Source organism: Limulus polyphemus, unplaced genomic scaffold (genome assembly GCF_000517525.1).
Source record: "Limulus polyphemus unplaced genomic scaffold, Limulus_polyphemus-2.1.2 Scaffold5537, whole genome shotgun sequence".
Classification (NCBI taxonomy): Eukaryota; Metazoa; Arthropoda; class Merostomata; order Xiphosura; family Limulidae; genus Limulus; species Limulus polyphemus.
In genome coordinates, this window is record NW_013671147.1 from 35,640 (window position 1) to 60,187 (window position 24,548).

Consider the following 24,548-nt stretch of genomic DNA (forward strand, 5'->3'; position numbering starts at 1 on the left):
AATACGTTTTAATATATATACAACAGTACAATTTACAATAGCAACTATTACGATTAATTACTACAAACAAATTTTCATAAACAAAGATTTCACTAATTTACAAATAACATAAAATCTTCTTCCTAGTTCAAAGTCTCCTTGATATCCAGCAAGTTAACTTGAAGTCGATTTACATACAATTGCCAAGAAGCTAGCTAGCTTTGTCAGACACTGAATTGTTGGACCATTGAAGTAAGATAATACTTTCATAAAACCACTAATGTCCGATGAGAATCCAGTAATATTTTCGGAAAGATACTAACGTCTGATGAGAATTCACTGATGTTCGAAATGTATAACTGTTCCTGGTCAAATGTTGTATATTTTCCAGTTGATAAGGGTTAATAAAATCAGGGTTTATAACATGGTTATAACAGGTTCCAAGCAGACGTATCTGTGCTGTCTTCTTTGGCCTTGGTCTTTTTATATCGGTAGGAAATATCTTTCTAGAAAGTTCAGACAACAATACTAGCTATATTTAACCGGTTATGGAAGTGGATATATTGTCGATTCTTGCGTTCACGAATATTCTACAATCTTGGAGAATTGGCAGGAATTTCACCATACGTAACTAACACCGTAAGCTAGGCACGTTTTTAAATATAAACTCATTCCAAACAAATGTTGTCATTAAAATAAATATATTACAAATTCGTTATACGCAATACGTATATGACATTATAAGTTATGCATATTTTTAAATACAAACTTAATCTAAACAACGTTCATATTAAAAATAAATACATGACAGTAAATTCTTTACAACACTGTGAAAATCTTTTGAAAAAGTTCAAAATTCAACTGGAAATGATATCAGGTTTTTGGCATCTTAAGAGCATTTTGCTTAAAGTAGGACACCGAAAAAAGAAAAAGGGGAATACACGACTGTCAGTGTCAACTACAGTCTAATGAACAGTGTAGATTGTTATGAAGAAACTGTAGACAAACTGTGAATTAGAGTCATTCCAAGTGTGCAGGCTTGTCTAGAATCAAGATTCTCCTTGTTTGAGAGTGAACTTTATTAAAGTATGTTTTGGATATATCTAATGAACTGAGGTACCACCACCAGGGAGAGTAAATGTCTAAATTTATTTGCAGAGCATTTTTATAGACACTAAAAATGAAAAACTTTGATAAGACTAAGAAAAGCACAGAATGGAAAGAATTCAAGAGAATGGTTAAATGAATGAAGTCCAAAGTTAGGATCTCTGGGAGCATGTGCTTCTATACAGAAGGAAGGAATTTAAGAATGTATGCTGGTGGAAATAGTGCTCTTCATAGAGCCCAGTAGTAGTAGTGTCCTTGAGGCAGTTTTAGTCACCTTTTCCATGTACTTACTGACCAAAGGCTTAGTTTAAAACATGTAGCAGTGGAGAACCTTCTGTTGATTGAAACAAATGATTTTTTATGGGCACATGGGGAAAAGAAACAAATATTAGAAGCAGCCTTGGATAAGTTTATGGCAAAAAAGGTGGAAAAGGAAATTAGATACAAATCCTTATAATATATCTATAGAATGTGCAGTCAAGAAATGGAATTCAGACATATACAATGAAATTTAAATTGATTCTGTTGGTGATGAAGATTTAAGTGATTATGGGGATCATGATGAGAAGGATTCTGATTCTAGCATGTCTAGTAGATCAAGTGAGGATGCTGAAACAGATGAGATTCTTTTTCAAGAACTGATTGCACAGGAATCATTTGATTTTGACACTGCTGATGGAGATGATTCTCTTGCACACTGTGTATGTGACAATAATGATTGAATATACTTTATTAGCTAACAGTTAAACACAAACAAGACAAATGATCTTGGTACATACAAATGACTATGCAAAGTATATTTATGTCAGATTAACTCCGTATTTTATAAGATGTGTCTTTATGCAAGTTTGTGACTTTTAATTTTTTGAACAAATAGTGAAACTGATGCTTTATTTCTTAGTAAAAAATTTAAATACCATTTTACTATTGTCTGTAAGTTACTAAAGGTATTTATTGTATGATTCTAGTCAAGATGTTATGTGCCAGACTTTAAGGAGATTATAACCTTATCATTTTACCAATTTTACTGGATATAGATATTTTATTGATTATTACTTTGCTTATTTATCAAATTATTGCACCAGGCCTTATATTTGCCTCTTACCCTTACTCTGTCCTTGAAATATGACCACAGGTTCACTAAATAGAAAAGCAGTACAATTCATTCAGTAGAAATTAACTTTTATTGTCCAATTTTGTAAACAAAGAATAGAAATACAGCATAAGCCTGCTAAAAGCCATTGTTTACAGCCCTCATGGGTATTTCAAATAATCAGGACCCGATTTTGTCCTTGGTGAAGAATTTTTTTCTCCACAACATCCACACCCTTGTTTTCTAACTGTCTGTCTCCAAGACTTTTAAAATATCTATTGTTCTTTTTGAACATTATTTTTTTTTTTACAGTAAAGGTAATTTACAGTTAGATTTAGCCTATGTTATTAGATCTGTAATAATAGTTTATCATTACAAGTAGTGTAATAAGCACATAAGCATAAGTATTATAAGGTATAGGCCTAATATAGCTGATGTTGATGTTAGGCTTGGATTAATATAATTTTGCAACTAAGTAAAGTAAAGGCATAAGTCAATCTGTTGGGCTCAAATACAGTATAAGGGCAGTGCCTTTTTACTTTGGTTACAATACTGTGCTTTTCAATACATTCCATCATGTTTGTGTAAGGATTTATGTTGTGGTCAGGATATGTTGGGCTTACTAAATACAGCCATGCAGTGGTGATAATTAATACTTTTTTAAAGATTTGTATTAAACAATTATGTGGAGTTTCGAGTCTTAAAAATAGTGCCAGCAAAGTTTCCATTTCATACAAAGAAATCTGCTGTTCTTTATTGCTCTAAACATGATCAGACCTGTTCAGTGCACAGGAAGACATAAGAACACTTACGGGTTGATATGGAGAAGCAGATCCAAATGCCAACCTCTCTATGTTATTTCTTAAGAGGCCATATACAGGGTTTCCACTCATCATTAAAAGTCACTAAATTAGAAAATGTGTTTTTAAGGCCCTTAAAAGTCATTAAAATTAATCTCTTGTCATTAATAGTCATTAACTCAAAAAAATCGGCCTAAGAAAATGAAAACATCAGTTGAACAGCTTGCGGTTCATAATAGTAGTATTTCTACCTAATATTTTATACTAATGCTACTACTTCTTGAAAATATTTTTTCTTTAATTCAATAATGCTCCAAAGTACAAAGAATAATAACATGGAAAAAGCAGGCTGTGTCTTATAACTCTCACAATTTTCCCAGCCCTCTAGCTACCTGTCAAAAGCCATTTAAAATTCAACTACACTGCTCGATGTGTTTCCCACAAGAAAATTAGCCTTGAAAAGAAGTTCAATGTCAATTATCTGTACAGAATATAATATCATATAATACATCATTTGATAGCTAACTTAAATGACTTTCTTTTGGTTATAAATAAAGTATAATTAAACATCAGAGAAACCTATTAGCAAACTGTGACTTCTTGGAGGGGCAGTAAATAAATAAGAGAAGAGAACAGATGTCACAATTCTCACACTAGGGAAGATTGATGCTGTTTTTAATATTTCATTATTACATTAAGAATTTAAAACTTGTATAATATTAAAATTTGATTTATTGTCTATGTTTTGATGTCAAGTTTATTCTTATACCATGATAATTAAGTAGTTTAATTGAATTTTAAATTTTGCAGTTTAGAAACTCTCATAAATGTAACAATTTATTGTATAACCTTTGGTGTTTTCAGGCCTATATTTAACTTTGAGCTTGCAAATGCTACTACTGTCTACCATGTTTATTTTGACAGAAAGCTTAGTATGTTCAGCACTTCAAAATGGCAGACATATGCGAACGCTTTTGTAACTGCCATGAACCAATCAGAAAAATAACTTTATTGTGATAAAGTACTTCTCTCTATTTCACTAAAAGGTCAGTAATTATGGCTCTGAAAGGTTATTATAAGCCTCTAATCTGCAGGAACCCTGATAGAGGTGTATGCCAGGTTTGGTGACAATCATTCCACTAGTTTTGCCAGTTATACCCCGTGACAGATACATAGACTTTTAAATAGTTGTTGTAATGCTGTTCTTCTGTTGGGTGGGTTGGTGAAAATATTGCAAAGCCCTTCCACGTAACAATAACAAATTATTTTATTTATTCCTTAACATTTGCTATAGTCTACTGTATCACTTCTACACAGTCTTAGGATTAAGTTCATAAATACATTTTTACTTTCAGCAGAGATTTACTCACTATGGAACTATGACTATTGTACACATAAAGTTGTACTGTTTCTCGATTAATTAATCAAATAACTGAATATATGCAATAACTAATACTGATATGAATACTTGACTGAATGATTGGCATTCTGCCAGTTGAAAATTTACCCAATGCTTCACTGATTCCCATATCCATAATGTAGCCTTGTTTCTGGACACTTCATAAAGTTTCTCAATCACTAATATTCAAGAGCATTCCAGGTATCATAGAACTACTATTATAAACTTATTTGTTGTCTTTCAAAATTTGTAGTGCACACTGGAAGGATTTACACATTTTGGTAAAAAGGTTAGAGAAAAACAACCTTTCAACTCCAGATAATTATGAAAGAACTTTTTATTTTAACCAAAGTTTTGCCTTTGCAGCTTCATCAGGGTTATTACATACAACTGATTGATATTAGAATATTTGTTAAATTATAAAACTGCTTATAATGTTCTGCATTTAACAGTGTATCAATTTTTATTATTGTTTCACTATTACTCTAATATTATGGTATAGTTATAATACTAACTATACAGCTATACTAACATGCACACCTTCAGCACCTTACCTTTTCCTTGCAGTTGTTTTATGATCAGCTGTAAAAACATATAGATAGAAGATAGATGCTGCTAAGAAACAAAAATGTAAAGTTGAAAGAGTACAAAGTTTGTTAACAGTGTGAAAAACAAAGTATAAGACTGTGTGATACTCCAGAATATGCTAATGTTAAATTAAAATTAATAGTGTCAAAGATACTGGTATGATGTGTTGTTTTTTGGAATGGTGGTTTAGTTATGCAGATCTCATTTTAGAGATGTCACGAGTGGAATTTATGAGACAACGCTCCTCGGTTTCTTTTATGGTTTGAGTTGAACCTTCTCCTCTTCATGTAGGGTCAGTGGAGTTGGTGGTTACAAAGGACCTTACCTTGTTTATTCTCACTGCATGTGAGGATCTTTTTGGGGATGTGGGCTTCCATGGAAGCACTTATACCCTTAGGTCATGCTCACATGTGCACCTTCAATGGATACTGCATAATCAATAAAACTTTGCCAAGGATCTCTTGGACTCCATTATCCAGCTCATGTGTGTGGCATGTGTTCCTTTTCTACGGTCTACCTTCTCTTGTCCTGAGTTGCGCCTATTCACAGATGCTTTCCTTGGGCATTGGGGGTTGTTTTAGAGCATCAGGAGGTTTCAAGTTGTTGGTCTCTGGTCGAAGCACTGTACATACCAACATCATGGAACTATTGGCCATTTGTCAAGCTTTGGATCATTTACTTCCCTCAGTTTAGGGCATACTGCCATGATCCATTCCAATAATTTGGCTGTTGTCTCACACATCATTTGCAAGGGTAGCACCTGTTCACTATGTTTCCAAACAGTGGAACTACTTTTTGGGGCCAATGCTTTTCACACACATCTCATTGAGTGTTATGTTCCGGGTGCCTTCAATTTTTTGATGGATCATCTTTCTCATCTCACCAGATCTTCCCACGGAATAGTGGTCTTTGACTCTCAGGTTTTCCAGTGGCTGTGCACACAATGGGGTACTTCTCATTTAGATGTAATTGTCACACAGCACAACTTCAAATTGTCTCTTTTCTGATCTCCAGTACCTCATTCTCAGGTCTTGGCTGCGAATACTCTCAGTTAGGATTGGTCTAACTGGTATCTATATCCTCTGATCCAACTCCTACACACGGTGATCTCCATCAACCAGTCTACTCTGTGATGAGTACTTCCTATTGCACCTTTCTGGTCAGCACAGTCCTGGTTCCCACTTCTCACCCTCCTTCAACTGACTCCCCATTACCTCTTCCACTTTCACCATCCCTCCTCCATTAACCTTGGCTGCTGGTTCTACATCCTACACTCCACACCTTCCATTTTCACACTTGGCTTTTATCTGGCTCCTTGCAAGGAGATCTGGATTGTAAATGCATATAGCATCCATTTTATCCCATATTGTTTGCCTTTCCTTACTCATGGTTTATCAGAGAAAATGACAGACTTTTCACCAATGGTCTTTTCCAACTGATGGAGCCTCACATTGCAATATTCTTGACCTGGCTGTTTGATCATAACTCATCAGTAACTTATTTTGCAGGATATCGAGCAGCCTAATCTACTACCTTCCTTTTTATCAGATATTGCATTGTTGCATTCCTTCCACATTGATCATCCCTCTTGCTTTTCTGTATTGCTGGATTGGGATATTAATGTGTTCTCGACACTTTTATCCTTCCTCCCTTTGAACTCTTGGCTACCTGCTCCCTCTACCATCTCTCCTTTAAAACCTACTTCCTACTCCTTTTGGCCTATGGAATTTGGAGATCTAACATATTTGTCATAGACGTTTCATATACACTTAACCACCACATCTGCTTTCTCCTTTATGCAGATCATTCTTTCCTTCCTGAAACATCAGTGGCTCATGAGACAATGCTTCCTTCATGCTTATTTCACTCCTCTCCAGTTCACATTTATACTCCCATTCAAGTCCAGATAGACTTCTATGTCCAGTTCATGCTCTTTGTTGTTATATTGTCCACATGGCTCCCTTCTGTGGGTCTCACTTCTGGTTATTCATTCCCTGGTACCAATTCTCTCTCTGAAACTTTTCATTTTCTACCCTCACGTGTTGGATTGGTCAACTTATATGGCTGGTATATACATCCCTATCTCCTGATTCCCAAACTTTTGTCCAGGTGTCATCTCACCAAATTCAGCATCTTACCTTTTCCTGGCAGCTCATCTCCATTGTCCTTTAGAAGAGATCATCCAATTGGGCATGTGGATTCCACCAAACACATTCATCTCTCATTACTTACATAATATGGCCATTTTTTCCTCATCCAGATATTGTGTTCCACCTGTTACCATTTTACACACAGTGGTTCAACTGTGAATTGGTAAGTTTACTTTTCTCTCTCTCTCCCTTTTTCCCACACAGGATCATGTCTCTTATAGGAAGTGGATCCTGCTCTGTGGTGAGTGGTATCTGTTCAGGTACAATTACTGGCTATTTGCTAAAATATCCACACACTATGGCTTATAACTATCAGATTAATTGTTATGTTTAATTTATTAAGCCCCTGAAAACTATGCTTCTGCATGTAGGTCAATTGTTAGAACTTAGTTATGCTTAGAGTTAACATTCAAATGAAGCCTGTGTGGGTCTAACATTGTTAAGCATCTTGATAGCACCTAGTAATAACTGGGTAAAATATTTGTTTGTGCACTACTTTGTAGACTTTAATTTTCTTATTTTTATTTTTTTTAGTTTTACTAAGCTCTAATGAAATACATTTTTATTATTTTGGCTTAGCAAGCCATTAATGCTTTATTTATATAGAAATAAAATATGCAAAATATATGTAGGTTATATTTTAAGCTAGTAATGATAGTTTTAGGAAAGTAAAGTTTTATGAAGGTAAAGCTGGATAGTAAAGTATTTTGTTTTGTTCTTAGTCTGACTAGTTAAAAAGATCCATTGAGTTGGTATTGGGTGTGAAATTCTTTGTAAAAACTACAAGAAACAATGATAGTTTTGTGTTAAATTTAGAAAGAATGAGAGGAATTGCTACATCATATGGAGTAGAAGCTGTTGTAGGAATTACATTATTATGTTTATACAACTATTGGTCAGGTTTATTAATAATTTTATTCATGTATTTACTCATTGCATGTTTTAAATAGGTTATCTCATGACAACTTTAAAGGTAACTGAAATTTTGTAAGGGGCATGCATATAAAAGGTGTGAGAATAATTATTTTTTTAATGATGACAGTTGCAATGAACAAAATCTAAAATTTCAAATTTGTGTAAAAGTGAATATTAATTTATACTTGTCCCTCTTTTAAAACATGCTTTGCCTCAAAAGCTAGAAATTAGTAATGTAGTAATACAACAAAGATTTATTTCATTTGAGATGTTTATGTATTACCCTTAAATTTAAAAGCACAGTGACACAGTTATAAAATCCAACATATAATAATCTTAAAAAGATACCAAATGCCATGTAATATCATATTTCTCATTCTAGTTATTAAGTGATTTATTCAAATGTAAATTATAACAAGTGTCCCAGTTAAATATCTGCCTAAATATTAACATTTTTTTTTCTTTTTAATAAAACCACAAAATTAGGAAAATTGTAATCAAAACAATAATACTGTATTAAGTGACTTAAATAAGCTTAAGAAAAGTGAATTTTCTAGGAAAAAATACTTAACATTATGCTCATTGAAGAAGAATCTAAGTGAAATTAAGTTCATTGTTCAAGAAAGTGAGAATTAAAGGTATTGTTTGGTTAACTTTATTTTTAAACTTGTGTTAAAGATACATTGCCCTCCGTTAGTGCTGTCTCTAGCCTTAATACTTAGAATTATCTGAGTTCATTGTGTTCTGCAATTTGGTTTCATGCTATTTGAGATTATATGGTATTTTAAAATGTGATATCTTACAAACACTTGCTAATTTAGTGACACCTGCTTGCAGATAGTGAATCAGCTGGTAGAGTAATAATTTGCAGTTTATCCCATCACAGTGAACATTCATTCACCATGCCTTCAGCTATGGGGAAACACAAAGCTAAAGTTGATAGCATAACTTAAACTTATACATATTTAACTTTATACTCAATATATGGGAATACTTCAACTTTGGATAAGAATTAGCACAATATGATAAAGTACAGTCTGATCAATGAACTGAGGGTTAAATTCTAGGGCATCACTTATAGACTATCAGATGCATTAAAATACTTGAATAATGCTTTATGTAAATAATTCATTAACTTGCAGGTATGGGTTGTGTTTTGTTTACACATTTATTGTATCTTATTATTCTGAAGAAAGATGTTCCATTTAATGAATTCTTAAATATAATTTTGTCTATTGTATGATCATTTCATGGAAACCACAGCATTAAAACATGAAAAATAAATGAAACATGCTCTGAGCCTCTTCTTCATCACACGAAAACATAAGCATGTTTTATGATGATCCTGCATATAGATAATTGGCTGGGATATGTTTTTTTTCAGAAGGTATGGGCTTTTAAAGCATTTCTTTTGTAGAATTAGTGCCCTAATCTGGTGGTGGTCTGTTTCATGTGGTAGAATGTCTGATTTTTCATTGATGTTAAGCAGAGTTAACCCCAAGTAATAATTGGATGGTTGACCCACAGTCTCCAAAGCAGTGTGTTCATTAGTGGGATAATTCACTACTTCACTTATACTAAATGAAGACTATTCTAAATCACACTTAATACAGAGCATTGTGAATCATACCAAATGTTTGGCAAACCCAGCCAGTGGGTGTCTGGCTATAGCACAAGATAGTGCAAGAGTGATAGAATTGTCAAATTGTAATTTACTTGCTGTAAGCTGTATTCTCCATTACGAGTTGAGATGGTGTAGGAAAGAATCAGGCCCTGGTTATGGGTGGTAAATGTAAGTCAAATGAACTGCTGTGAAGTGATAGGAGACATTAAACTTCTGCTTTTATCTGCTTGATTTTGTCTTTCCAGAAACACTGAATTTAGGATTTTTATTAATCATAATTATTAACTACTTTTCAGGAACTAATGCTGAGCTGGTTGAGTCTTTAGTGTGTACTTCAACAGCTGTTTCTCCAAATATTTTCTATAAGTATAGATTCAAACATTCCTGGTTGTATATGAAAACAGGCTGGTTGACATGTTTTATTGGAAATTATGGAACTTATTGCTTGTTATATATTTTAGACATCATTCTAAAAGTTCTTTGAACTCCTTCATTGACACACATTCAACTAGTAAGGAAAATGCTGCTGTATATATGACTAGAAAGTTTGATATATATGCCTAGTCAACAGAGACTGACAGAGTTCCATTCACAAGGAGTATTAAAAAGAAATTGAAAAGAACTCATCAGTCCTAGAACAAGCATTTTTCACAGCATATTTTCTTATGAAAGTGCTTATAGCCAACATCAGGATTTTGTCTCTGCTGGATATGGTAGAGAAACAAATAGGAGTTACTGAACTTTGCCACTTGTACCACATGACAGATAGATCCTGGCAGTTGATGCTACATGGAGTAAAGAATGATTTTTTTGCAACATTTACAGCATTCACAGTTATTTGGCTTCCTCATAGATGAAGATACTGACATTTGCATTTTGTCTCAGCTTGTAGTATTTGTCCAATACATTCATACAGCTGGTGAGATTGCCAAATCTGAAGAAAGCCAAACAGTTAGATGAAAGGGTATCAAGATGACGAATCTAAAGTCTAAAGAAAGCTTGCATCACTCGAAGGCTAAGTTTGACAAATCTATATAAACTCTGATCCAGGAATATGATTTTGTGCACTTTAAATCCTGAATGAATTTGAGTTTCGAGATGAAGCTGCATGTGGTGTATTGAAGCTCAACCAATTATGATAAGGTACTCTCCTTCTGCTCACAAGATTAGCTTTTCTCGTTTTGTGCTGCCCTCTATATGCAAAACGTTTCAGAAATGCATGCCACAATCTTTCATCCTCCGTCTGTTGAAATCCACAGTTCCAACACATCTCTCATGCAAATCATCATGTGTCACCTCTCCACCAATAGTAGAGCACTACTATCACATGATGCAGGTTACTCCCTATATACGCCACTACCAAACTATCACTTCTTGTTTGGCAGCTGTTGAGTTCAGACATTCTTTTTTACATTGTTCAATTACCTTGAAGTGGTTTATTTTTTAATCTTTTATTTCTCCTAACTTTATTTACAGCACTTCACAGTTGTGGAGTTAATATTTTAATAAAGCATTACTTCCTCGGGTTTCCTGCTTATGAATTCCAAAGCTACAGTCACCACTTCTGGTACTTCTCCAGTATCTGATGCCATATTTCAGCCATGGGTGCAGGCGACCTATCTGGGAATATATCGTTGCTCAATCACTAGGAGATTGAGCTGTATATTTCTTCTACTTCTGCTCCACTTCCTCCTGAGCCTTTCATGGCCAGGCCAGGCTGAAGACGATTTTGATAATTTTTTCCCACGAGTTTGCCGTGCCTTCCCGTTCACTACCTGGTGATTCAGCTCATTTGTCATCAGTCTTGTCAGACTTTCTCTCTCTCAAGTATGTGATGTTTTGTCTCTTACACCTGTTTCCTATGACCTTAGACCTTCCCTCTTGCATGCAACTTTCCGACTGTATTTAGTCTTTTTTTCTGTCCCCCAATATTCGGGTTCATGTGGACCGATTTGCCTCTGAACTGGGGAAGGGAGTTAATATGCCTCATCCTCCATGTATTTCAGATCAGCCGGTCCCTTGCTTATTATCAGGTGGATTTTCCTTTTCTTGAACATCAGATGTTGAGGTCAGTTCTACCTGTTTGGGGAGCAAACCTAGATTACCCCTGACCAACATACCCAAGCCCAATTTTCTCACCCTCACGACCTTGTTAAGATACCTTTCTTCCCTTCATCTTCTGTCAGGGGCTCTTAACAGGAACCCTGAGGGGTTTTCAGCAGAAATTCTCTGTATCTTTAATTCTGTGTTGGCTCTCGCATTTCAAATGTGGTGTGTTTATTGTTGGGTTGTGATGCGGTTTTGGCATGGACCCGTCTCCAGGATCATTATCTGAGGGACCTCCGCATGGTGCCGTTTATGCGACGTTATGTGTTTCACTTGGTTCCTGATTCTTTGGAGTCACAAGTGGCCTCGGGCCATCAACATTCTACCTTTACTAGCTTGATAGCTTGTTTGTTGCAATCGGGCTAAGCATAGCACTGATTCATGTCCCCCAACATTCCCCTTCCCATACTCATCCTATCCCACCATCCTGCTGTGCCACGGTATGACAATTTCCATGACAATGCATGGTCCACCAACAGCAGTACCAGTGACCATGTGGTCTCTTTGGACACAGTGGGGACTTGTCTCTGATATCTTGGTTGACAAGGTGCTTTCAGAGAGATTCATTATTACCTTTCTATCCCTTCCTCCATTATCTAGTGTTCCTGTTCCCTTACCTTCTCCTGGGGATCCCTTGACATGCTAGCATCTGTCAGAGGTGGTTCAGGACCACATTGCACAACAGATTATCGAAGCAGTTCATCAGGTTCACTGGGGTTTTACTTCCACCTGTTTGTGGTTCCCAAAAAGACTGGACATATCCCTTCAGGGCTAGGGGGCCTGGGTGAATCACCAGGAGGTTTTGCGTCTTTGATCTGTGGAGGAGAATTCTCTTCACATCAATGTTCTTGAACTCCTGGCTGTTCTTCATGCTTTGGATCAATTTCTTTCTTTTGCCAACCACCAGCTGGTTATGATCCATCCAACAATTCTACCATGGTCCAGATCCCTATGTTTTTGCACTATGGATCTTCTTTATTGAGCCCACACACATTCGTTTGATGGCATGTCATGTACTGGGTGCTTTCAATCTCGTAGCTTTCCAACCAGATTGAGTTTAGGCCATGGAATGGTTCCTGCATCCTGCCCTATTTCAGTGACTCTGTCTGCATCTGGGTATGCCCCATAGTGATGCCTTTGCTACTGCTCTCAATTACAAATTACCTCGGTTTTTATTTCTGTCCCCCATCCCAGAGCCTTGGCTGTTTATGCCTTCAGCCAGGATTGGTCTCATATATTCCTTTATGTTTCCCCTCCCATCTGTTTACTTCATCAGGTGGTCTCCTTCCTCCATGCCCCTCCATGCACGGTCCTTCTTATTGCTCCTTACTGGCCTGCTCAACCTTGGTTTCCTCAGTTGCTCCAACTGCAGCTGGTCCTTTCTCTTCTCTTCTGTCCTGACCTGCTCCATCAACCCCAGTCACTGGTGCTCCATCCCACATCATCTATCCTCTGTCTTCATGCATGGCTTTTGTCAGGTCCTTAGCAAGGATTTCCGGTTTCTCTCGCAGAGTAGCTTCACGTTTAGCCCATTCCATTCACCCTTCTCTTTTGTCCATCTATCAATGTAAATGGAGTGTTTATTGCTCCTGGGCATTGACTTTGGTCTTCTCAATTTTGGAGTTTGGGCAGTGTTATCCCATAAATTCCATTTTTATCAATTCTTCAGGTTTTTTGCTTCCTCTGTCTTTTTCATGTTGATCCTTTCCTTCTGGCTCTGATGGCTTCTGAGGGGTCACCCTCTCTTGGACTGAGACATTAACATGGTCCTTTATGCCCTCACATTACCTCTATTTGAATCTCTGTCTGTGTTCCCTGTTTCAACTCTCATTGAAGGTATATTTCCTCCTCCTCCTGGCCTGTGAGCATCGTAGGTTTGATATTTTTACCTTCGACATTATCAGGAACTGATATTACTACTCTTACCATATCCGGATCATGCTTTCCTTCCCAAGTCTTCTGTGGCTTGATAATGTAAGCCATTTTTTCCCCCTATCCCTTATATCTCATCTCTACCCTCTTCCTGATCCAGATAGACACCTTTATCCTGTCTGTTCCCTCCATTGTTATAATGCTCACACGGATTCTTTCTGGGGCCCTCATTCATGCCTTTTTGTTCCTTGGCAACCTTCCTCTTCCCATTATCTTTTCCCTGACCAGCTAGGTTTCATGTGTGATCCAGTTAGCCTATTCCTCCTTGTCTCCTTCCCAGCATGATCTCTTTCATGTTTCATCAAATCTATCACATTACCTTCTCCCTTGTTTCTTGTCTTTGTCGGGCCATTGAAGAAGATTCTGTGATCGGGCATGTGGACAATTCCACACATGTTCATCTCACACTACCTACACCACATTGCTGTTTCTGCTTTTTCAGGGTATCACCTGTCACTGTTCTACAGACTTTGGCATGGTTATGACATGAGGTAAGTCCTCACTAATGCTTTCTTGTCTTTCAGGGGCCCGTGCTTCAGCTTCACTTTGTATTGTGCTCTGTGGCAAGTGGTGCCTGACCAGGTATTTTGTCTGTACTTGGAATAGGTTCCACTTTGATGGCTATACCTATTCTCAGGCATGACTGAAAGGTTAATGTAATAAAAATAATAAATATATATATATATAACGGTATAATGTTGTGATATTTAAGCTATTTAGTCTAAACATTTATGTTTTCGTGTTATAATTTGTAGTCATTCTAGAAAGAAAAAGGTATAATTTATATTTATTTCCTAAGTTTTTTAACATGGTTATGAGATCAGTCAAATCGACCAAACCCGTAAAGAGATTTGTTACTGAAAATAACAGATAAAATATAAAGTTTTTTCTAAAGAATCATTTGATAACTATCTGGAGATTATAAAGATTTTGCATGTGAAATTTGAATATTTTCTGATCCATAAAAGTATTTTTAATCTTAAAATGAAAATTACTTTGTTGACTTTCCAACATGTAAAAAGAAAAAAAGGCATGAGAAAAACATTGCTTTACAAACCTTAAGACTTAATAACAAAGCTTGATATTTTTGTGTATGAAAGCATTGTAATGTTTACTGATAATCTGTCAAATTTCATTAACATACTAATTTAAAAGTTAAAGCATGAAAACTATAACATGCACAAAATGATTATGAGGTCGGTTCCAGGTACTGAACCCATGCTGAAAAAGTTAACAGCAAAAAATGCAGAAAAAGTATGTCAGAGAAAGTGATGCAATATCTGAAGTAATTGGATTTTCAGTCACAAAGAATCTAGTCCTTTGTCTTTGTGGGAGAATATGAATGAAGTAGGGGAGTTGTTGAATTTCTTAACTTCTACGGATGAAAAATACCTGTACAGGAACAATGATTATGAACCTGGAGAATCAATATGAATTATATATTTTAAACATTATGTCATTTACATACAGTACAAGCAAAGAGCACTGCTTCATTGGACATGACCAGATGCATGGATTTGGCTACACCCAAATGTCCCGACTGTGAGCACTTCTGTTAGGGTTATATATGTGAGTGGACTGAGATTCTCTACAGTAAGTGTCTGTGACTTGTTGGTGATAAATTTTAACAATAATGGAAAGCACACAATGCATTTGTTTTAAAATAATATATATATTCAAAACATGTCAAACATATGTACAGAAATTCTTTACACTATAGAATATCACACTTGTACCTAAAACTCTAAATAATTCTCTTTTTTTTTGTCAAAAGTCCATTAAGGCTGTTTCAAATACTTTAGAATCCAATTGACAATATGAATTATTTTTCTCTACTCTGTTTCTTACTGTACGATCTGTGATAAATTCACTTATGTTTCCCCATGGGTTACCACAGCTGTATCTCAAACTATAAATAATTATCTTCTTTTCGTCTAAGTCCACACAGACGGGTTAAATTATTCTAGAACACACTTTGACAAGATAAATTATTTTCTTTATCTCTGTTAAATACACTTTCAAATAATGCGTTTTTATGGCTAAACTAACAATCACACAATTTAACTTCTTTCACTAACAAAACATTTTCTGACTTCCTGTTTTTCTTTACTTAACTTCTTTTGTTGGTCACCACAGGTGTATCCAGAGCTTTAAATAATTGTCTCTTTATTTTGTCAAAAGTCCACACAGTCTGGTTCAGTTACTTTAGAACCTAGGCAAACTATTTTACCTATCTCTGTTGTTACACTACAGTCATGAAACACACTTTAGAAATCACCCTTTAACACTAATCACTCACATGCTGGCTAACATCATGTTTTCTTTCACTAACTAACTTTTTTATAACTGAACTTAACTTGCTCTCGTTTGGTCACCTTTATATATATATATATATATATACCTATCCAACTGAGGCCTCGAACTTCTTACAAACTACGAGACGCTATGATGTAACAATACTCCCATAGCGAGAAAACTTAGGTTTTGAGAAAGATGATGGCAACAATACTACAACAGATAAACTGCACACACAATGCATGACTTTCACTGAGTTACATAACAAAATTTATCATAATTATTACTTTTAAATGAATTAACTTTTAACACTCTTGTTATGAAAACTAAATATTCATCAAACATTAAAGCACTAAACAAACCAAATAACAACTATCAAGCCAAACAGTCTTGTATATCCAACAACTCCCAAACAACTTATCAAATGGAACACTTTACAAATGATGAAAGTTTAAACACACACACAGAGACTGCAATATGAAACAAAGAAGCCACATGGCTTGGTTAAGGCATAATAAAGGTATATTTTTTATGCTTGGTTCTTTGTTTAAATTATGATTTAACTTTTTAATAGATATACTATGGTTTTATTGAGTTGCACTACATGGAAACATGACATTTTCTTTTTATGTTCATCAAATAAATTCAAATCATTAAGTCATACAGCTGTGTCAATTTTTTTTAGTTTTGGATGCATCCCATAAATTTTGTGTTCTGGGTTGCATGCTACTTGACTGTATGGGCTAAACAAAGGCATAGCACCCAATGTTATCAGTATCGTAAATTACCTTCAATTAGGATTGAGTATATTGCAAACATGGATTGTTAACTTAGCTAGCTAACCCTTCAGGATACAATTTTCAAATAATAATCAGAATTCACTAGAATCTTAAAGCTGAAGTAGTCTTTTTCACTATCATGTAACATTATTATTTTCAAAACAACTATTAAATTAATTAGAATGTGAACAAAATTGCTCAATATAAAAGATAATGAAGTCCATGGGTTAAAAAGTGTTTTTTCTTTTATACTGGAATAGTTAAATTTTACACTTTATGAAATTCTTTTGTTACTTTTATTTATCCATTTTTTAATTGTATTTATATTTTTATTATATTAATTGATTGTTAAATACTTGAAAATGAATCATAACTTTAAAAAAAAAACATATTATAATGTTGTAATGGACTAAACAAAACATCGCTACAACCAGAATCAAACAAAATCAGTTTATTAAATATAACAACAAAAATTAAAAACTTTAAAGCAACTAGAATATAAATTTTATCACTTATAAAAAACAATTAGTAAACCCTTTCCTGGCCAGGATTAGGTACAAACATAAATCTCAGTGTGATTAATTTTCATAAATATCTGAAATTAGGAAAAACAACTAGAAAAAGAAAAAGAACTAATTCACATGAGAATATTGCAGTGTTTCAAAATTAAACCACGTGTCAATATTGAGCACTAATTAGTAATAATTCCAACCCTACTTTGTGAATGTACCTGTTTTCAAGATCAAGGAAGGCTTTTTATTTAATGGTTAGACCACGAAGTAACATTTCATGTGACTAGTTAGTAATATAAATCTACATAATCTTTCACAACATCAATATCTGTATGTCACCACTAGAGGAAGCTAGTGATAGTTATATGATATATACATATTCAAAATCAATGTGCTCTAGATAGAAGGTGAGTTAGCACTGTAATGTAACTAAACATTCATAGTTGAACTAAATGAAAGAAGGAATAATAAACAGTAAATAAAACCATGGCAAAATAAAGTAGAATTTGCTATCTCACACTTGCCACTGTCACCCTAAACTCAGAAGTGACAGTGGCAAGCATACAATCGTAAGAGGTGCCCAGATACTTTTAAAGTAGGTGACTTAATATTATTAAGGATACATCTGATATCTTCTGCAATAAATAATTTCACTGCAAAATTTGCTCATAAGTGGAATGGACCTTCTGAATTACTAAAAGGTTAAGTTCATTAGTGTATCAATTAAAAGATCCTATATCAGGTGGGACTATAAAACGATTTCATGTTTTTAATATAAAGAGATACATATATTTCGCTAGTGAAAATTCTCTCGACACTGAAAAAGATGGATATCATTCTATACAGTTGCAGCAAAATAGGAATGTAGATTACAGAAGACTTGGAAGTCTTCCACCCACAAGACAAAAGACTTCTGCTGTTATGACCATTTCTCATTCTTCAATGGATCCTGCTAATGACTTACCTATACTTTCTGCTCAACATACTCAAAGGACATTATGGCCAAGTTGCAGGGTTGATTACTGCAGTTTAGCTGGTCTATGACCCCTTAATAATCTTCTGGTAATTCATGTTAGAGCGTAAGATTCCAGAACATGAATTCTTGTTTTTCCTTGTAAGGCATGTGTACTTAAACTGTCAAGAATTCCTGGTGTCAGTATAAATAGGGAAATAAAAGTAATGAAACAAAAATTGGAATACTTTGTACAAAGTGATTAATAACATTACCTAATGTTTAGGGACAACAAGGGACCTGTTGGTTCATCTCAGCTGTTCCATCCTTCATTTCTCTAAGGGGAAAGGAGTGTGAGATAGAATTTTTATTTTATTTTGTTATTGTTCTGTTACCAAACATCTGTTATTCTCTCAATCATTTAGTTCAACTATGAATTTTTAGTTATATTATAGTTCTAACTCACCTTCTATCTAGAGCACACTAGTTTTGAGTATGTATGTATTATGAAACTGACACCGGCTTCACCTGATGGTGACATACAGATATTAATGTTATGAAATATTATATAGATTTATGGTAATAGATAATCACATGAGATATCACCTCAAGGTTTAATAACTAAATAAAAAGCCTTCCTTGACCTTGAAAATGAATATGTTCAAGATATGTAGTTAGAAAGTATTATTGATTGATATTGTCCTCAATATTGAAAAGTGGTTCAATTTTGGAACATTCTGTTATTCTCTGGTGAATTAGGTTTTTTATTTTTCTGGTTCTTTTTCCTAATTTCTTTGTTATTTATTGAAATTAATCACACTGAGATTTATCTTGTATTTGTATCTAGTCCTGGCCAGGCACAAGTTTACTAATTTTTTTTGTAAGTGGTAAAATTTGTATCCTATTTGTTTGAAAGTGCTTTTATTTATTTCTGTTCCTATATTTGATAAATTGCTTTTGTTTAACCTTGGTTGTTGCGGTAATTTGTTTAGTCCATTACAATGTGCCAAAAAAGTTAATTTTTGGAAATATTTACAACTTTTCAACAGTAAATAGAAAGATTAAAATCAGGTGCTTATACATATACACATTTGAAGAACTAAGTATATAGTTATAAATCTTCACACAAAACTAAACAAATATAAAATCAACATAAAATAGATGAATGAATGGAAGTAAAACATAAATGGTTTTTAAGCTTTCAGCCTTTTGTAACTTGCACTGAAGCTTGTGTCAATATGTAGTGTCAGTACTAAAAACTAGTGCATTGATGTGGTACACAATACTTAAGATTACATGTTGGTATTTATTAACATATATAATGGTATATATGTGATGTGCATTTTTAGTTTAACATATGTACTATTTTGGATGTTGATATTCCCAAAAAAGTAAGGATAACCTGGTCTTTTAGCCCAGTTGTACGTAAAATGCTGTTCAAGTTGAAAATTCTGATTTCAGTGTTTCAAAAGGTTTTGTAACAACGAATCCATATAATAATAATATATCTTGAAAACATGATAAAATGTATAGATCCTGAGTTAATATAAACAAGTAATATATAATACATAGAGAAATCAAAAGGTGAGTACTTAAAAAAATGTATTTACAAAAATATATGTAAAATAAGATAGAAAGTAATAGAAATTTCCATGACTTATGATAATATCATATGACACATTATGAATTATTTCCTAGAGTAAGGCCAAACACTATTGTATGCACAGAACATGGTCTGAGGAAAACAGTGATCAAAACTCATGAATTTTAACAACATAGTAACCCACCTTTCAGATATGGCAGATATCCTGGCATTTTTATATTATATATATGAAATTACCCAAAGCTTACCTTTAGATAACAAAAATATTTTATGACACATGAAATTTGATTATTAGCACAGCAAAATTATATTAATTATATATATGTATGTATTTATGTCATAATTTTCAAGTTGCTATATCAAATTGATAATTCAGGTACAATTTCATGTAAACATTTATGTTAAAGACAGCTTGGAAGCCTCTATGTTATTCATTTTATTTGTTTATGGTATATTTCATAAAGTTATTTGGGCTTAAGTTTGTCAATTAGGAAAAATATTGAAATGTCATCAAAACTTGTTCTTTCTACTTTCCAAATCAAATAAATGATATGATTAACAATTTTAGTATTCAGATACTAAAGTAGTACTTATTTTAGCTGTTTGATACAAAGTTGATACAGGCAACAACCAAAATTGAGTGAATTGTAAAAGTCTTAAAACTTTTTGCTGATATGCAATTGTCAATTTTGTTTTCAATTATGAATTTTATTTTTTATAAATTGTTAAAAAAGGTCTGTTGTTTCATTACATGACTCTATAATAATTATAATACCTGAGTGAATTGTGTCTGATATTTTGAGTATTTTCTTTGTTGGCCGAGGTGTTCCATATATCTATTTAATGTATAGCTTCCTAAAAGGTTGTTTCAATGTAGGTTTATACATTTTGATCTGGGTCTGGGTTAATGTGCTGGACTGTGGATCAGAAGGTTTGCACTATGATATGCTGCCGAACCTGGTCCTACACTGTGGGTGAATTATAAGAGTGAGAGCTATGTCATTATTGTAGGTAGCAGCTGCTGCTCACTGGTTGTTCTAGTTATTCAAAATTGGGAGTAACTAAATTTAAACCTAGCTGTTTGTCCCACATGTTCCATAAAATATTTTAGTTCAAAGTACAACACTCAATAATCTTCTTTATGATAAATTATAGACAACAGTAACATATCAGAAAAAATATCTTTGGTATATAGCATTAAATATTTTCACTTGAAGAAAACATTTACAAGTTTAAATGCAATTAAGTATCATGTATTTTTAAATAGAATATAAATAAATTATTAAGGGTGTATGCATTTCATCTCACCTACTCCAAAGTAATGTAGGCAGTAATGATTTGGCTAAGGTGTACTGCTTGATTTTAAAGGATGTGGAACAAATTATTCCAAGTTTTGAATAATATATTACATCGCCATCCACTAAGTTAAATTTGTTTTTATTGCAAGTTTCAGCTCTTTTATAAGAGTCATCATTGTGAAAGCTAACATAGACGTTCACTATGCTAAATTTTATTCTTTATTGCAAGCGTTCAGACATCTTACTGTTCTTTTACATTTGCTGAACAAAGGTTCTGGTAAAATATCTGCAAATAGCAATAAAATAAAAAATGTAACAGTTTGAATGTCAATGTATGTAACTTATTTAAACATAAGTACTTATACAACATGAGTTTTAAACAACAACATGTCAAAGTTTAATGGTTGTTTAGTGATCTTAGGTTTATGTAAGATCAAAAATAGATATTTCTCTAGCAGTTATAAACAAAATTCCCATTCTATAAACTCTTGCCCTTTAGGCTTACCATAAAGATTTTCCTAGTGTAGGCCCAATACTAATGTCTTATTGTAACAAATAGCGTATGTAAATAGTGTTCTGACCAATACTGTGTTTGTTATATCCCAGCCAAATTGAAGAGCTCTGGATTGAGTGAAACAGGTAATCAGCAATAGATTTGGTAAACATAGTGTGAATGAAAGTTGTATCAATGTAGGTTTATACATTTTGATCTGGGTATGGTTTAGTGGTTAGTGTGCTGGACTGTGGATCAGAAGGTTTGAATAGTAAGATTTGGGGTATGTTGTAAGGTTTTACATGCATAAAATAGTGTGATTGAAATACTGTTATTGTACACTCATTTATTTCTTGAAAAACCTTAAGGAACTAGATAAAAACTGCAGTGTTAAAAAATACAATAGGCCTACTACTAATTTTGATTATTTCCCTTGTCTAAAATGTATGCTTTCAGCAACTTCAACTAGGCATTTCCTCACTGTTTTGTTTCTTCTAGATGGGACTTACAGAATAAAGGAACCAGAAATTATCAAGCCACTTATTGAAAAAGCACTATGTACTGGTTACAGACTTTTTGGTAAGAGAAAACATATTTTTAAATGGCTTTTTGTATAAGATTCTGTATGGAAAGGCATAATATATTCATTCTTTTGTAGTGTTTTTGTTACATCTCATCATAATACACCAAATAATATCACAGACATTGTATAAGCCATACATAAAAATCAGGAAAATGAATATGTATATATATACACACACATACATGGTAGTAGTATAGTAGGCCTCCTTCGGCCAGGTTTGACCATGGATGAGCATCCATCCATTGTTAGCTCATGTTGATCACTCGTTTAGAGCAGCGTCTCTTGTGACTAAGGAGACCGACACGAGAGTGACAGTCCCGGTTGCAGAGGTCACATATGTGCGTTGACGCTGGTCTGTTGGCTGCCTGTTCCTTTTGATGCACTCGCTTTTCTTCTGCTGCCACCGTCAATTCCTCTTCACCGATCTTCAGCTCTTTACGGAGAGTGTTTCTCCAGTCGGCGCGATCGGCAGCGAGGTCCTCCCAAGTTTCGGTGTTGATGTTGAGCACCTTCATGTCTCTTTTTGCAAATATCCTTGTATCTTAGCTGCAGGCAGCCGATGCTTCTCTGTCCTTTGGCAAGCTCTCCGTAGAGGATGTCTTTTGGGATTCGTCCATCCTTCATACGGTGCATGTGGCTTTTCCAGTGCAACCGGCACTGTCGTAACAGACAACACGCACGTATATACATACATACACATAAAAATTATCATGACTGTTAGCAAGTCTGTTCATGTTAATTCAACAATTCTATGTATATCTGACATCCAACTGTCTGAGATACTGCATAAAGCCTAGTATTCATATCAGATGCACAACTGGTGAAAACTACATCTGACATAGTAAGATTAAAGCTATGTATTAAAGCATACTAGCCACAACAATTAAAGGATAATTAGAATTTATAACATCTTAGATTTGTAAAGGCTAATCCACTAATATAAATTAATGTCAGCCATCTCTCTCAGTTTATTTTCATGAAAATACCAATAACTGGGTATTCAGCCTTAGCTATATTTAGTGTTCGCACTTTTCAGATCACATGACAGATCAACTATGACAAAACTTGGTCATTGATAGTTTGTTGAATCATTACCTGTTTTGTTGCATATATAGGTACAGACAGTGTATTTACATTCATAAATATACTGATAAAAGTAGACAGTTAGTAAATAATTAGGTCCGTAACAATATAATTTGCTGTGTTTCATAACATTTGTTTATTTTTCCAGCTGCTAAGAATTTTTTATGTGTAAGGATTTGATTCAGTAATTTTGTTGTTGTTGTTATTTAGACACTGCTGCTGTGTATCAAAATGAGGAATACATTGGCCAAGTTCTTCAAGATAAAATTAGACAAGGAGAACTAAAGCGAGAAAATGTGTTTATCACAAGTAAACTTGGTAAGAATTACACTTTTTATGATATGTTTAGTTTTGGATCCTATTAACCTTAAATGATTTTTATAAAATAAAAATTGAACTCATTATTTTAATAATTTAAAAGCTGTAAAGATTTTCATCAATTTCTCAAAGTTTTTTTTATAGTATATTGAAATATGCTAAGCAACATTTTACTGAAAACAATGTTCATGCTATATGCCCTAAGACAGACAAAAATGATACTAAGATGTGACGAATTACTGTTCATATTTGAAAAATGGGACAAACTTTCTAGAAGTTCAGTGTGCAAATGTTAAAGTCATGATTGAAATTATTTATGACATATGTAGCAAATATATTATTTTAATGTTATTGAAATTATGTTAAAATATATGTACATGTTAACCTATTGGCTACTACATTCTTACATTGCAAGATTGTAACATAACTCTCATCGTATTTTATTCCAAAAATCAAACTAGTAGATGGAATTGTTTGAAACTTGACAAGAAGTTTCCTAAAGACATTAGTTTCAGAACAACAAAATATTTAATTTTGATTTTTTCTGCTAAAAATTTTTTATTTAATTTAGTTATTTGCACTCAGACTCTGAATAGTTCACTTACAAGGTGATTTTCATGTTAATTATAAAAATACTTTTTTCATTTTACAGTTTTCAGATTTCATTTGCATAACCTCTAGAATCTCCTAAATGAATATCAAAAGTTTTTTAAAGTAAACGTTTATATTTTTCATTTTTTTATCATATCATTAAAAGTAGCTATTAACATCAATATACAGTGCAATGAAATGTGTAAATGTAACAAATAGAAATATGTACATACATTTTAACTCTTCATCAAGTAATTTTAGAATATCTTCTTTGGGCTATATTTATAGTTTTGTGTCTTTACCTTTTCACTTATAATTTATTTTTTAATGTTTTTTTTTTATGTTCCT

At 33.7% G+C, this 24,548-nt stretch overlaps 1 protein-coding gene across 1 annotated transcript in view; it reads left to right on the forward strand.

Annotated features, from left to right (window-relative positions):
* Positions 1-23,609, forward strand: part of LOC106472703 (aldo-keto reductase family 1 member C13-like) — a gene marked incomplete at its 3' end in the record, with an annotated part of 34,625 nt that extends 11,016 nt beyond the window's left edge. The window contains exons 3-4 of the mRNA XM_022401249.1: positions 22,124-22,204; positions 23,502-23,609. Of these exons, the coding sequence (XP_022256957.1) occupies positions 22,124-22,204; positions 23,502-23,609 (189 nt within the window). The remainder of the gene's footprint in view (positions 1-22,123; positions 22,205-23,501) is intronic.
* Positions 23,610-24,548: the final 939 nt, after the last annotated feature.